Genomic DNA, 16,104 nt, shown 5'->3' with positions numbered 1-16,104 from the left:
TTTTACGTCGACTTACAAATTTATCCCAGTTAGGTAGGTAGGTAGGTATATCTGTTTCCCCACTTTCTGATAAAATATATCGATATTTTATCAGAAGTGGGGAAATAGGCCCTAATTGGTTCTGTGAATAGTCTTGACAACTTATGTCCGCAACTTCACTGCATTATTTTCCCATAGGAACTCATGTGTGCGTTTCTCCAGCTAGAAAGTATCTCCTACGGAAATATGAATAGAACCTATAATTAGTGCCTAATTAATCAACTATGTATGTTCCTGGCATAAAACATTTCTCGTCGCTTTTCCCTGGGTAGAAAATAATTATGTCCCATTAAGATTAGACGGAGATTTTTTCAAAAATATTGGTAAAACATAGGGTCAGGTTAAACTTTATTACACGAGATTGTTTTTTTCACTGAAAGCAACATGTAGTTTGGGTTTCACAAGTGATAAAAAAAGACCATAGACTCATGAAAAAATAAATTATATTTTTAAAACAGAACAATTATACATGGAATGTTTATAATAGAAGTTTGTGCCATTCCTGCGATGTCATTGGGCTCAAATACCATAATAAAAATACTATACCTACAAGAAATCCTAATAGATTAGAGTATTAAAGATGTCAAAAATATTTTTGATAATATTCTGTAAAATAAAATATCTAGGTACTATTATAATGTGTATTATACTAATATATTCGTACTTAAAATTTATTGTACTAGCTTTTGCCTGCGACTCCGATCGCGCGGATTGTGTGTGTGATCACAAGATGACAAGTGAAAAGTATTTTCATGAATAGATAGATAAAGGTGGCCTATGTTTTCCCATATTCTATCTAATGACAAGTACCTAAGGTCGATTTTTTGTTACATTTCTGCTAAACTAAACTGAACTGCATCGCAAATTCGTACCATCGACTTAAATTTTTTGTATGAATGCGATTAAATTTGGGTTCCTAAATTGAACTGAGTTGCATTAGAATCGTTCTGTAAAAGTTGATGGTAGGTCTGCAGCTACTCAAAAACTGTTCAGATCAAAAATAAAAACACATACAGAAAACCGTCTGAGGTACCTTTATCCATATGGTAGCGAAATTTCTAGAATATTGGTTGAGTATCTCTTCTTCTAAGTAATTTTCTTAAACATAAATTTTAGCAGCGTCAATGTGACACTGTTTTTGCTCACCGATTATGCAGTTATCTATTATTGCTGCACTTTTGCAATTATTATCCAATTATTCAAATTAGATGTTTTTAATGTAAAAAACTATATATTTATATTTTAGATTACACACTGAATCGTGTTTCAATATTTATATAGGTCTACCGTATTAATCTCAATCTTGACGTTGGCAAAATCATCATTTTCGCGTACGATGGAGCCATAACACAAAAAATTCTACGGAGCTTGTATGACAGTGATATCCTGTGAATTCACAATTGTGGAGTCAAATATTATTTCTAAAATAGTAAATCGTATAATTACCAAAATAGATAAAGAGATATTGAATTCACGTCTTTGATTATCTAAAAGTATATTATTTTATTCTTTACCCAGTCAAATAACCAATTATAACTATATGAAAGTTTTGCAAAAATATATAGTTATCTTTAGTAGATACAGCGTGAAGACGAAACAGACTCACTTCCGCATTTTTTATATTAGTTAGGATTGTATTTAGTAAGAATATATAAGACCAACAATGTTGGCACTTTAAAACTTATTACATAGGTATACATTTCTAGTATATGTGATTGAAAAATGCAATTTACACATATCAGTGGCGGTTTTGGAATATGTTTAAATGATTCATTTTGTTAAACTTTTATTATAGTACAGCCAACCGAATGTCACGTTACACATTATTGATATTTATGCAGCGGTAATAAAGGCGAAATTTCAATTAATTTAAGTAAGTTGAAGTGCAGCTGACTGTACATCGTACAACGCCGCTTTTAAACTATTACATGTACACTCCCGTTTTTTCTTAACTGATAGGTAACCAATCTTCACGTTACATTGTTGAAAATAAATCACACATACATATTGACCAGTTGACCACGAAAGAAATGACAATTTTAATTTATATTAGTTTTAGCCCGCGGCTTCGCCCGTGTGATATGTAAAGTTTCATACAAAACAAGTTAACTAATCTGGTTTTCACATACAAACTTTTATGTTTACCCCTTTAGAGTATGAATTTTGAAAAATCCTTTCTTAGTGCACCCCTAGACCACATAAGGTGCTAAATATGAAGTTTCTAGGCCCAGCGGTAAGGGCTGTGCGTTGATATGTCAGTCAGTCATTCCGTGTCTTTTATAATGTCTATTTATATATATATCTATTTATATTTTAGATTGATGTAAATGAAAAATAATCTTGTTAAGATTTATTACATAACAATACTTGTAAGAAAAAACAGAGTTTAAATGACTTTCTGGTGTAAAACTGTCTTGTTAGAATCGTATAGTGTGTATGTAATGCATTCAAGATGCATTTTATATTGCATTTATCAATCACATGGCATTTAAAAGCATTATATACTTGACACATACACATGATATATAATTACAAATACAACAAAAATAAAAATTAATTACACTATCTAACAATTCTTTTAGTTCAGTCATTTTATTTTTATTGTAATGCCTTGGAAATTGGTTTAAATGCTACATAATTTATCAAATATTAATTATTAAAGAAAAAACGGAACGAAAAAAAAGTAGAATTTTAAAAAAGAACGTAAGACGATAACCATAATTTTTTAATCATTACACAATTTCGTAATATATTCCCGTAATTATATGCAAATCAAAAGACTGATTTCTAATAACGCAATTTTAAACTGAATGGACTTAATCGCTCGTAGTTTTATCATGTCTGAAAGACTTATTTTTTGGTATTATCTATTAAATATTAGCCAAAGTAGTCAAAATGACAAAAATATAAAAATTATACTTCGAGTCATGTATTGGATTGACACATATTATTTGCTGCCGCAAACACCGACCCATTTATTGATGAAAAAGGTATTTGCGGTAAAGTAAGGTTTTTTGTTGTTGAAAGTAAGGTTTTATATGTTGAAAGTCGGGATTTTCGTTGTTGGAAATAAGGTTCATTTGCCAAATAGAATCAATGAAATCGTAAATGTATTACGATTTCATTGATTCTAAAATAAAATTACCAATTTCGTAAGCATTACAATAACGTTTGTCGATACGCCCAGTGATTCAATGTGATGGTCATTTCTTCTTCTTCATTTGTTTCGCCTTCTTCTTCTCTTCTTTCTTTTTCTCTTTCTCCTTTATTGACTTGTACAGTTTGTAGCCGAAGAAAACTGAAAAAAAAAAATTACTGAATATTATTATTTTTGTTAATGTGGCGTATGGTTCCGCCCTAGAATATGACCACTACATCACTTCCCTTGAATATCGTACAATACGACTAAGGGACACATCCTAGGCAGCTGATAGGTAACAATAGCATTTACAAAGAGGGTTGCTGTCATGCAGGTTGTAAAATCAGAGCCGAATTTAAAATTTTTATATGGTTTAAGATTTTTATATCATTGTCTATTTCGGACATTATATATAAGGAGTTAATGAAAATGACATAAATACATTTCTAACAAAGATTAAAAAAATGAAGTTTACCCTTTAATACCCTTCTAATACGCGTTTATCTCTCTTGTGTGAGTGAAATGGGTGATATAAATGTTTATAGTGTTCTCTGTCTCCCCTTATAATGATTATTTATATAGTGACAACTATAAAATTCATAGAATTAAATATTTTATTACGACTTGGAAACAAATCATAATTATTTACAATCGATTGAATCAAAGTGTCTTAACAACATATTTATCGATGAGATTTCGAATTAATCCTAGATTATCACGAAAAAATATATTTAGAAAAAACAGCCAGTGGGATGATTGCAGTGACATATCTCAAATACATATCAACAGATAAAGTACATATTTATCGAAATATTTTAGTTAACGATATTTTCGTAATTTTAAACGATAACCAGCCGGGATATAACCTTGGCTAACCTGCGATTGATTCGCTAGATTTTTTTTCTATTATATGTAAATTCTTTGTTGACTATCACAAGGTAATACCGATTCGTTCCCCAGATCGACATAATGTTTTTTTTGTTTCATTTGTCTTTGAGACTAGATAGATAATCAAAGACATATGTATGTACCTATACCAATAAATACGTATTTTTTAAATAAAGCTACTTTAAAGTTTTGTAACGTAACAATGTTATAGTTAATTATGAGAAAATATGCAATATTACAATAGAATACATTTATACTAAATTAATTAACTTATTTTGATAGTTTCCAGTCTGAATGTATACTCCTGGGACAATTTATTAGAGCTGAAACTTTATGGGAACGATTATTTCCTGCCATTCGTCATAAACAGGTACAGTCAACAGCACATCAACCTGCCCAAATTAATTGCGAACTCGCCGCTATTACCTCGCCATAGAGGTTCATGCGGGGTAATTTGATATGCTGTTGACTGGGGTGTTTTGGCAAGTCCAAACATCCGAAAAAACAAGAGACTAAATGTATATAAAAATTGTATATATTTAGTCTTGTTTCGGCTTCCTATTGGCAGTAGGGGCCAAACTAACAGTGATGAGTGAAGTGATTCGTGCCAATAGTCTGAAACCGCATGACGTCCATTTGCGATTACATTATGCGAAGTTTAGGAGAAAAAGTAGGAAACCGGACTCCGGCCGGAAATATATATCTTTTATAACCTATCTGAAAGATATCACCTTAGAAATAAATCCACCTTTATGCTTTTAATTTCTCGTATAATTTTTCCGTTACTGTTTTATTGGTGCAATAAATTGTATTGTATGTAGCAGTGGCCTTCTTAAGGATTGATGATGATTGTTTTTTTTAGAATAAAAAAAGGACATACCAACAAGTAAAAATATGACAAGAGCCACAACTCCCACCATAATAAGCTTGGTAACCACGGCCTCTCTGATAGCATCCTCTAAACCTCCCAAATTAATTGCATTTGGGTCCTGCAGCTTAGCACTTATCTTACTAACTAAACCGTCTTTAACTTGTTTAGTAAAAGCTATTTTCTCATCCTCATTCATGGAGTTGAATTTCTCTAAAACCCCCTTTAGTTTTCCACGTATCTCTTCTGAGTCCTCGTCTTCCGGCGTTGTGGCGACCATTTTTTGAAGGACGGACATCAAATCCATATTCTCTATGGTTTTCGATAGCGATTGACTTACGGCCGCGCCAAAATTGACAGCGCCAGCTGGCGCTTCGTCAGCTGTTTCGAATTCGTCAAACTCATCCGCCATTTTCTATAAAAACGCGGGAAAGAATAAATTATACCACTGGTGGTTGTCGGTTTTGTAAAATGTTTACGATTTAGCGCGCAAATAATAGAAAGACAAGTACACAGCACTAATTAAAATAAAAAAGACAATCAAACAAAACAATAGGATTATTTTTAATTTAAAATTGTAATAAATTCTTCTTCTTCTTCGTCGAGACGACCGTTATAATTGCAACATAATGTCAATTGAAATATTTCGGAATAGAATTTTCCCTGATTCGTAATTAATTTAAATGCGTGAGTGAAACGCAAATTAACCGCGGTTCAAATACGCTTATTTGTTAGCTCCAACGTTAAGCATGTGTTAAGTGTAACTGACAGGACTATGGGCCAATTTCCTAGTGTTTACACCGAAAACTGCACAGACAGAATTTCCTTCGAATTATCAATGTTTTACCAAAGTATAATAATTAATTTGTACATTTGTAATAATCTTCATAACTAAGTTATTTTATGTGAAGTGTATTTTTCAAAAAGTGCTATGTTGAATTGATTTCAACTGATTTCAACAACAGAAATAACAACAACTTTACAGATATCAGTGCTGACTTAACACAAACTTAAGAATAGAGAATCTTTAAATTTTTAAATCTAAAGTGCTTGTATGAGAGTGTTTTTCAACTTTAATGACTAAAATCAAAGAATAAAATGTTACTTTCATTCAACTCTTATTTATACCAACAACGACAAGTATACAAGTATATAAAATAAATAATATTATTTATAAAAACAAAATTTCGTAATAATAAAAGATAATATTTTTTATTTATATAACAGACAAGCAATCAAAATTCACAATCACAAAATTCTAATCTTTACAGACTCATAAATGTTCGACCTGTGTGAAGTTTGAAAAACACTGGTCGATAAGAAAGTAAATAATTACAATAATAAATAATAATAAACACGACGCACTCACCAGTGACTAACTCGACTACTTTAGATAAACTAGTTATCGGATACTGTCGAATTATCGAAACATATCTCACATTACGTGTACCAATGGCGATTGTATTATTTTAAAATTTTTATCGATTTTTTGTCTTTTATTATCGCGCGTGAGACAATTATGATTGCGGCGAGAGCAGGCGCAACTATTCAATATATTTAGGTTAGGTGCAGTGACTATTTTTAACAATGCAGCTACATCTAAAGCTTCGTTTTCACTATATTCGAATGTTTATTTAAGTCATATTTTAATTTAACATCGAATTGCACTATGTGTTCGGTCAGAAACAAATACTTATATATTAAAGAACAATGAAATTAAAAATAATGATTTATATATCTGGCGATTAATACAAAAAAAAGAGAGGAACTGAAAAATGTGTTGTCACACAAAGTAAATCTCGTTTTGGATATGATTTCTTTTGTTTTGTTTTTTTTTAACTGGTTCAGGCTCAATTTTAGATTATATATTAAAACACGGGAAGTATCTGGCACAACTGTTACGGAATGCGTTTATAACAACAGAGGGCGAAGTGCGGGTTTGCATTTTATTTCTCATCATCGAATCGATTCGAAGTGAGACGCAGCGAACCAATCACATTGCAGTGTGGTTGTCGTTTGGCGACAGATTGGCGCACTGTGATTGGTTAGCTGCGTCTCACTTCGAATCGACTCGATGGTGAGATGTGAAAAGCAAAGTCACACTACGCACACAATATATCTTAAGACTACTGTCAAAGATTAGATTGGATATGCAAACAAACAAATCATAATGGCTATTACCCTTAATAGGCATCGTTATTATCGTTAAAAACCGATACGTGAGTGGTGAATAGGTATTTTAGAAATACGCCCGTGGTATAAGGTCCACTGCGATAACGCAGCGATAGCTGTCAATGCGCAATGTGCAAATCGGCATGTCAATTTACATGTATGTATTTCCACTTGTCACAATCCTACCATAACTCTCTTCATACACGCTCTCCGGCGCGCTCTTAAGTGCGCTCCAAATCAGGGCTTGATATACCGTTTTATAATATAAAAATTTCGTAACGTTACCGCTGTCAAATGTAGTTAACGTTAGCGGCTAAGGTAACGATATGCTGGGTAACGATACTTTTTCAAAAAAATACCGGTAACCTCAAATATCGTTACCAATGGTAATAACGATAAAAGACGCTCGCTACGCTATGTTTTTCTTTTCAAAGATCTCGCTCTCCTCGCTTTATTCTCGTGCCAGAATCGTACACAGGCAGAGTATAGTGAATTATTACAAAGCAAAATAGGTTAATCGATACCCGTCTTGCCGTTACCAGTTTTAACTTTAGGGAAATAACGTTAATTAACGATACTTTTAGTGTGAATTTGGTAACGTTAACAAGCCCTGCACTAAATAGCTCACTTGCAAAGGAGATCGGAAAACTTGTCGCTGAAATTGTATAGTTTTGTCTATTGCCTTATAAATCTCATCGATATATTTCAACTCGCCCGTCGCTATTCTGTCATTACATTGTTGCAAATAATGTCAGCCAAGTATTTTGGGCATAGATTCAAATTCAAAACTAAACCTGTCCCCTACGACGGGGCAATCTAAACCTAGGGCAATGATCTTCGAATCCATTTATCAAATTACTTTTATATATTAAACAACAGGCATTAAACGCGCATACACTTTTTTATTTCTTCTCTACTTTTATAAAAAAAAAACTAGCGTCTCGCCCCAGCTTCGCTCGGGTAAAACCATAATAAAAGGTAGTCTATGTCACTCCTGAAGGTTTCACCTATCTCTGTGCTAGATTTCGTCAAAATTGGCCCAGTAGTTTTTGAGTTTATTCATTACAAACAAATCGCGAACAGACAGACAGACGCGGCAGAGGTCTTTGATTTATAATATGTAAAGATTATTCGTATGGATAGTATGGATTAGTTTTAAAAATACAACAGTCCAAAGAATTTGAAATACTGGTACAATTTGACATGATTACAAGGTCAGAGGTGTGCGTGCGGATTAGAAACTCAGGTGAGCTAACATCCATATCAATATTAATATTATATAAATGCGAAAGTCTGTCTGTTCCGCTTTCACGGCTAAACCGCTGGTCGAATTTTGATTGAAATTTGGTATGAGTGTAGTTAAAGATCCCCGTTCAAACACAGGCTACTTTATTCCCAAAAATCAACCCCCAAATGACTGTAATGGGGGGGTGAAAGTTTGTATGAAAATCGCCTGCTCCGCTTTCGCAGTTAAATTCACGCGGGCGAAACGGAGGGCATCCAAATCCTCCTTTGAACGTTGTATAAAGGGAATTTTATCACAAAAATAAATGTTACTTGGAACTAATACAAAATTAGCATGGGACCGTAACCGTAGAATAGTATAGAATACAATCGTATGAAGGGATAAAAATCTTGACAATTGATAAACAAAAGCATTCAATAAAAAGTGTTGTCGTCAGGCCGGTTTTAAAATACCTACGAAATCTTGTTAAAGTATTAATATTACGCCGGCCCAGGGCGAGGTGTCCACAGTTCACAGAATCATCTTCATCGAAGGCACGTTCGTTTCGCCGAACATTTTTTTTAATATCTCAAGTTGCTTAAATTTTATTATCATGTTCTTAGCTTTTTTTTTTTTTAACGTGTGGAAAGACCCTCGTCCCGTCCATCCGGCCACGGGAAGCCGGACAGGTGTGTGGGACTTGAACCCACTAAAACCACACGATGCCAACGCCAACCGCATTTGTGCCGGGACCATGTGCTACTCTCGCTCCACAGCCCCGGCGCGGCGGCCGCTACCACGGCGGCCTCGGCTCGGCCGCTCTCCTCGGAGCGGCTAGCGGGACGGCTCGTCAGCCTTCTACCCGCTTGGGTAAAGGCGCGCTTGGCATGGGCGCGCCTTTCTACCCGGGGGCCGTTAAGCCGGGCGACGGGAAATCCCGTTTCCGCCACCCGACCGGCCCTATTGTGGGGGCAGCAGGTGCAGGGCGTATGCCCGCCTCCTGCGCCCTGTGCGCCGGCGGCGAATGGGGAGGTCGGTTGTATCCTCCCTCTCCCTTTCCGCCGCCTCTTTGCGGAGCATTACGCTCTCCGCAAAGGCCTGCACCGCTGTCCACGACGTCTCGCTGTGGGCCATCTGTCTTACGACAGCCGGCAGGGAGAGGTCGTCCCCCACAACCGCGCGCAGCTGCGCGCGGTCTTCGTCCCAGGCTGGGCAGTCCTCCAAAGTGTGCTGGGCGTCCTCGTCAGCACATCCGTCGCAATGGTGGCAAACGGCAGACGGCTCACGCCCCGCTATTCGACACAGATACCCCCCGAAGCAACCATGCCCTGAAAGCATCTGCGTCAAGCGGTACGAAAGCGAACCGTGCTGCTTCGCCAACCACTGGGCCAAAACTGGACGAATAGCCTCGACGGTTCTACGCCCAGCAGAGGGCCGCTCCAACCTGTGGCTCCACTCCTGAATGCTGCGCTGACACAGCTCGTTGCGGCGCCCCGCATTCTCCCTAGGTGCTGGCCGGTGGCCCCGGGCTAGTGCCTCCTCACGCCATTTGAACAGAGACGCGAGGGTCCTGGCTTCTAAGTCCCAAGGAATACTACCGGCCAGCATGCACGCTGCCTCACAGGAGATCGTGCGATAACCTCTGGAGGCCCTGATTGCCATCACCCTCTGCGGACGTCGCAGAAGAGCGATATTTTGGTTACTCAGGGCCTCTGCCCAGATGGGGGCACCATAGAGGGCCATGGATCGCACGACCCCTATGTACAAGCGTCTGCAGGACGCCTCCGGACCTCCGATATTTGGCAAGAGCCGTGTCAGCGCACCAGCCGCCGCCATCACGCGCGGCACCAACGCCGCAAAGTGGGCGCCGAAATTCCATCTGCCATCAAGGACGATGCCTAGGTACCGCATCGTCGGCTTGATGGCGATCTGAACCCCGCCAACCGTCAAGCTGGAGTCTGGCGGTGGCCCCCTTCGAGGGCCGTGAAAGCACAACGCCTCGGATTTTTGAAGGGCTACCTCCAGACCCAGCCGGCGGATTCGGCGCACCACTTGCGCTACTCCCGCAGTAGCGACCAATGACGCCTCTCGATATGTGGCTCCACGGGCCGCGACCAGGGTGTCGTCGGCATAACACACCAACTCCACACCTGGTGGATTTACGGCCCGCAGCACCCAGTCATTCATGTTCTTACCTAATCTAACCTAATGATTTCGAGCAGAACTTAATTTACCGATTATTTTTATTCAAGTTTATCTAAGTAATTTTGAGAAGCCAAAAAAATTTTTCGAGACGTGCTTTCGATGAAGAATGGATTCTGTGTTGGCTCCCGCCCAGGGCTTCGCAGCGACGTGGCCTTGATGCAACCGGGAACACATGAGGATGGAAGAGAGAACTACAGTAATGTATATCATCCTAAGTTTAATAAAAAATGTTGACTTTGTAGACGAGAATTCTGTTGCACTATTTCACGCATGGATGGATTGGATTAGATGACGTGTATGTATACTCACAGATAACCAAAAATATGACAGCTGTCAAACTTAACGCCATAAGCGTGCCAGTGGTCCTGTTAGTGGCGCCAAGAAAAGGTGCATTTCCATACAGCAACGCCCTCAATTGCTCTTTAACTTCTTCGCTGATTTCGTCCGAATCTAAAACGTCTAGAAGCTTCTTCCTCGCTTCTATTGTATCTTCGGAATTTATTATTTCCTCCAACTTCTCCATATCTGTCTTGTCCAGACCCGCCATGTTTTTTTCTTAATCCGTTGGCAAACGATTATAACTCTTACGGAGTCCGATCAAAACTGAGTTTATCGGTGCAGAAAAATATTGATATAATAATTTTGATAATACACGTCTTAAAACGTGGAGGTACGTAAATGGCGACGAGCGTTTTTAAGTCATGAGCGGTAGCGAGTTTAGTTCATGAGAGGAGTATTTGTAAGCGTAGTTGTTATTATTTCTTACGTATTAAGTTTAATTCGTTATTACGCGTCATTATTATTAGGTGGGTAGTTTTCGCCATAAAATAGGACCACTGCATATCTGGTGATCGTATAAGAAACGCATAAGAAGCGTTGACATTTCAAAAGTTGTCGTCAGGATTTAGTAAGTACTTCGTGCCAAGTACCTATTAATTCCATGCGTCAGGCACGCAGCCAGTGACAGCCAAATTTCTTTTAATGTTAATTTTTTTATACGGTCTCAACCTTCGGGGCGTCACAACCGGAATGCAGTCACTACATAGTATAAAACGAAGTTGCTTCCCTGTCTATGCCTATAGATCTTCTACTACGCAACGGATTTTGTTCCGTTTTTTTAATACATCGTGTGATTCCTGAGGAAGGTTTATGTTTATAATTTATTTAATATGGTTATAATTATACATAATTTAATTATTGTTTAACCCGAGCGATAGCAATCGAGTTGGCTGTGATTGTGCTTAGCAATTTTTTTTAATTAATAAAAATGTCATCTAAATTTCTTAGAATTTATAAAAAATATAAAAATACATTTTTTTATTGTTCAACTTTTGCTGGAGTTTAAAATTCAAAATGTAAAGTATGTATTGTTAATGTATGTATGTGTATCTCTATACTCTCATGCATTGTACCATGCTCCGAATGTAAACAATGTTAGGTAACACAAGTGTATTATTACCAAAATTATTGAAGTGCCTAATTGTTTTATTAACAAAAGAACTATTTGTACAGAAAAGATGACTAATTTCTCTTTTTGTCTTTCATTTAAATAATTTCTAGGCAAAATTAGAAACATATTGGTGAATTAATTATTTTGTGGTTAATAAAAGTTACCCTTATTCTAACATATTATTATAAAACAAAGTTCTCTGCCATGTCTGTGGTCTGTTCACGATAAACTCAAACACGATTGCACTGATTTTCATGCGGTTTTCAGTAATAGATAGTGTGATTTTTCAGGAAGGTTTAGGTGTTGATTTTATTAAGATTTTAACCCGGGACATGCCACTTGTATGTGTATAATTAAAACTTTAAATTTATTTTAACGACCGCGGTGGAGCAGTAAAGTGCTTGCCTCTGAATTGTGGCAATGTCTTGCTTGCGATGTCCCAGGTTTGATCCCCAGCGGGGTCATGATGGAAAATGATCTCTTTCTGATTGACCCAGGTCTTGGATGTTTATCATTAATAAATATAGTATCGTTGAGTTAGTATTCCATAACACAAGTCTCGAACTTACTTTGGGGCTAGCTCAATCTGTGTGATTTGTCCTAATATTATTAATATTCCATAAAATAGAGAAATCTTATGAAAAAAAAATTATAATAATTCAAAATTAAGTCTATAAGTTAGTTACACAAAATATTACACATACAACAATATTTTACAACAATATGTGGTAGTCCTGGAAACTCAAACTAGGCCATAGCCTCTATCTTGAGCCACCGGTTCCTCTAGTAAGTTTCAGGTAGGTAATATAATAATATTTAATCCAATGTGAAGTTACTCACTATTCATTCACTATTTCATTCTAATACATATGTATACAACAACATGCATAATCCATATATTATGTGCAAGTGTGTGTTTGTTATTCTGTCAGATCTATACTATTATTATAAAGAGGTAAGTGTTTGTGAGTTTGTATGTTTGAAGCGGGTAATCTCCGAAACTACCAAATCAATTTCAAAAATTTTTTCACCATTAGAAAGATACATCAATCCAAGATTGCTATAGGCAATATTTTATCTCAAAATTCTCACGAGAGTGAAGCCCTGGGCAACATCTAGTATTAATATAATTACAGAGCTGTGATTTTATAACCTATAGAGATTTGAACAATCTGGAGGAAGGGTGAGGACGCTTTTACTCAGCAGTGGCAAAAGTTAGCTAATAAAAAAGATAAACTAATTGAATAATAATACCAGTATATATAGCTATTTGGTTCAGGGAAACTCATGAGCACATTAGTCACCCCCGTCAATGATATTTGTATTAAATTTTAGGTGAAATCTATCTAATAAATACAGTAGATTTAATACTAAACTTTTCTTCAGTAAACAATCATATTTATTTTAGTAATGTTGCTCGGGTTTAGAAATATCCATAAAGGCATTAGTACTGAAAAGGTTTTTAGATAGAAGAGCTCTTACCAGATAAACTGATCACGATAATCCCAGGAATTATAAAAACGCTGTTGGAAAACGCATGCTCCAAGGGACCGTCGTGGCCGCCGCTCAAGTCCACCATTTTCAAGTAATACTGAGGCGTTTCTTATTTAATACTGTGTCGGTTCTTAAAAATAAAATAATCAGATCATATGTGAGATCATTATTTTAATGCGGAATTCGTATTTCTCGAAGTTTTTCGCGAAAAACTTTATCGGAAATCGAAATCCAAGCAGATTCATTGATTGACTGTTGTTGACATATAAAATTTGACAGCTGTAGTTTTTTTTTAATTTCATGTCTCAATCGTTTGCCAAAACGATGATTTTCCTAACGTCAAGGTTGATCTTTTTTTTTGGTTTATTCCCTCGTTTTATTGAGGAGGCAAAGGGTACTAGCCCATACAGCCAAGTCTTTTGTAATGAATATCTATATATACCTATAAGAGTGGCTAATATCCACTGAAGAAGAAGGCATAAGCCAAGTCTGTAGTGTCGTCAAGATTGAGATTGACAGCTGTAGTTGTAGGCTGGAGTAGAGATGACAGTTGTAGTGATGTGCCGATCCAATCCAATGATCGAATCGAGATTTTTTACCAATTATGCCACAGATATTAGAACATGTGTCTGCGCACACTACACCAATGCAATAAAATCAAATATTGAATTGTATATTGACGTGGCGCCCGTGAGTTTTAAGTTCTCGTAAAAATTATATTTAATATATTTATATTTTATTCATTTTTAAAATAATAAGTTTAGGTTAATCTATAAAAAAAATCTGTAAACTCAGTGCTTCTCAAAGTGTTTTGAAGATGAACCGGAGCCCTAAATAAAAGTATGTAGTTGTTATTTCAAAACATAAAAGTTAGTTTTGTGTGTTCTGACAATAACTTGTTATTAGACGTTAAATAAATTCCATATTTTATAGTTTTGACTTCGCAAAATTAATTAAATCATAGTAAAAATAGTTCAATTTTTTTTTCACTCATCTTAATAATGTCATTACGACAGTAAGTTTGTTTCTTACCTCTTGTCACGTTTTATAAAATAAACCGCGAACTCTTAATAAAGAAGTAGATAGTGTAAGTTAAGTGCCATTAATTACGGAAAAAAATATATGGGATATACACTCGCCACTCGCACTACGCAGCGAGAAATAACTAAGTATTCATAATTTAGAATAGGTAATATTTTTGTAGTCATAACTTTAATTTGAAAACATTAAAAACAAGGTGTGGTGTGGTAACGAGTCGATGATATCGCAAAATAAAACTGTACTTTATAAACATACATTTTATTATCGAAAATACACATTTATTGTATATCTTTTGGCCTTACCGTAACATTAGTGTAAACAATACTAAATCAATATTCCACTAATGTGACATTCGATACAACAGTTTATTACGAGAAATACACCACTAAAAATAAAACATATTCAAACTGTAAAAATATAGTTCAAAGTGAATTACGGTTTTGTTTTCACAACATAAATCTTCACATTTTTTTGTTGATGTGTTGCATGTACGTACACGATTAATTTTTACAATTTAAATATTTATCAATAGCAAAATAGTTATTATTTTAAAACATGTTCATGGAATGTGTTGACCATTAAAAGCTACAATGTCATCCGTATACTTAAAAAGGTATAATAAATGACCTTAATAATGACACTACAATTATTTACATATTGTAAATTATTAATAAGATGAAAATTTTAAATTCAGTCGATTTTGGACGATATTCAATACGGTTAATAGATTTAATAAAATTATTCGAAGTCCCCCAACATGAAAAGAATTATCACAGAATAATTTGAGGAAAACTTCAAATCTTAAATGGCAATTTTGTTTGATTAGTAATTATGTCAAAATTGTCCAATGTCTTATCTATGTAATAAATCATGCAAAGTAAATTTTGATTATAATAGTAATAATGATAAAAAGTTATACAAAATATTGTTTTTTATTTTTTATTTTAATATTCTATAGATTTATTATATTTAAGGCACATTTGGAATGACATTGAGCGTATACATATTTAGTGTATAATATTGGAAATATTATCACTGCAAATTCATTTAATATTAAAAAAGAAATAAGTAGTAATGTTTTGTCACATTACTGGTTATTATTGAGATTCATAAGAAATAAGAGAAATATTATATTTTTTTTTAAATAGAAAAAACAAAATATTATCTATTATCACGACTTTGCTGAATACTATACTCGTAACCAATAACATGGCAACACATAACTATGTAAAATCACAAAAAACGTCGCCTCTTGTCACAAAAGTCTTACCACTACAAAACCTTAAAAATAAAATCAATTACAATTATTTCAAATTAATATTTGATTGCATTTATTTTACTAAACGTTTCATGAGTCGAGGCAAGGTTTATATTTATCTAAATTACCTATTTTATTACGTTTCGAAAATATCATGCTTTTAGTGTTTCTTGAGGGGATCCAAGTTGTCTATTGAAAAATCATCGTTTCCAAAGGTGATCCCTCGGCTGAATCCATCCTGCGAAAAAGAAAAAATATTTTAATAATATGAAACGTCAAAAACGTATCACTATGATATATTTTCCGGAAAAATACATCTCTAGCA

The 16,104-nt window shown here is 35.2% G+C and overlaps 2 protein-coding genes across 5 annotated transcripts in view; both read right to left on the bottom strand.

Annotated features, from left to right (window-relative positions):
- Nucleotides 1-465: 465 nt before the first annotated feature.
- Nucleotides 466-13,793, bottom strand: LOC128681495 (uncharacterized). 3 transcript variants are annotated; one of them, XM_053765436.2, is made up of 3 exons: nucleotides 13,469-13,758; nucleotides 4,947-5,349; nucleotides 466-3,337 (listed from the first exon to the last, which is right to left on the bottom strand). In XM_053765436.2, the coding sequence occupies exons 2-3, from the start codon at nucleotides 5,344-5,346 to the stop codon at nucleotides 3,243-3,245; spliced, it is 495 nt and encodes a 164-aa protein (XP_053621411.1). In that variant the 5' UTR covers nucleotides 5,347-5,349; nucleotides 13,469-13,758; the 3' UTR covers nucleotides 466-3,242. The 3 variants fall into 3 exon arrangements, 2 of the variants coding, with proteins under 2 accessions (XP_053621411.1, XP_053621410.1); XM_053765435.2 differs by lacking the exon at nucleotides 13,469-13,758 and adding an exon at nucleotides 6,304-6,578; XR_010370257.1 differs by lacking the exon at nucleotides 4,947-5,349 and having other exon boundaries at nucleotides 13,469-13,793.
- A 970-nt stretch (nucleotides 13,794-14,763) lies between these two features.
- ced-6 overlaps nucleotides 14,764-16,104 on the bottom strand; it is a 64,208-nt gene continuing 62,867 nt past the window's right edge. For both annotated transcript variants that reach the window (XM_053765702.2, XM_053765701.2), the window contains exon 11: nucleotides 14,764-16,017. In XM_053765702.2, the coding sequence (XP_053621677.1) occupies nucleotides 15,940-16,017 (78 nt within the window). In that variant the 3' untranslated portion in view covers nucleotides 14,764-15,939. The remainder of the gene's footprint in view (nucleotides 16,018-16,104) is intronic.

Source organism: Plodia interpunctella, chromosome 27 (assembly GCF_027563975.2).
Source record: "Plodia interpunctella isolate USDA-ARS_2022_Savannah chromosome 27, ilPloInte3.2, whole genome shotgun sequence".
NCBI classification, from domain to species: domain Eukaryota; kingdom Metazoa; phylum Arthropoda; class Insecta; order Lepidoptera; family Pyralidae; genus Plodia; species Plodia interpunctella.
The sequence above is the reverse complement of the archived record's forward strand: the minus strand, read 5'-3'. Positions and strand labels throughout refer to the sequence as shown.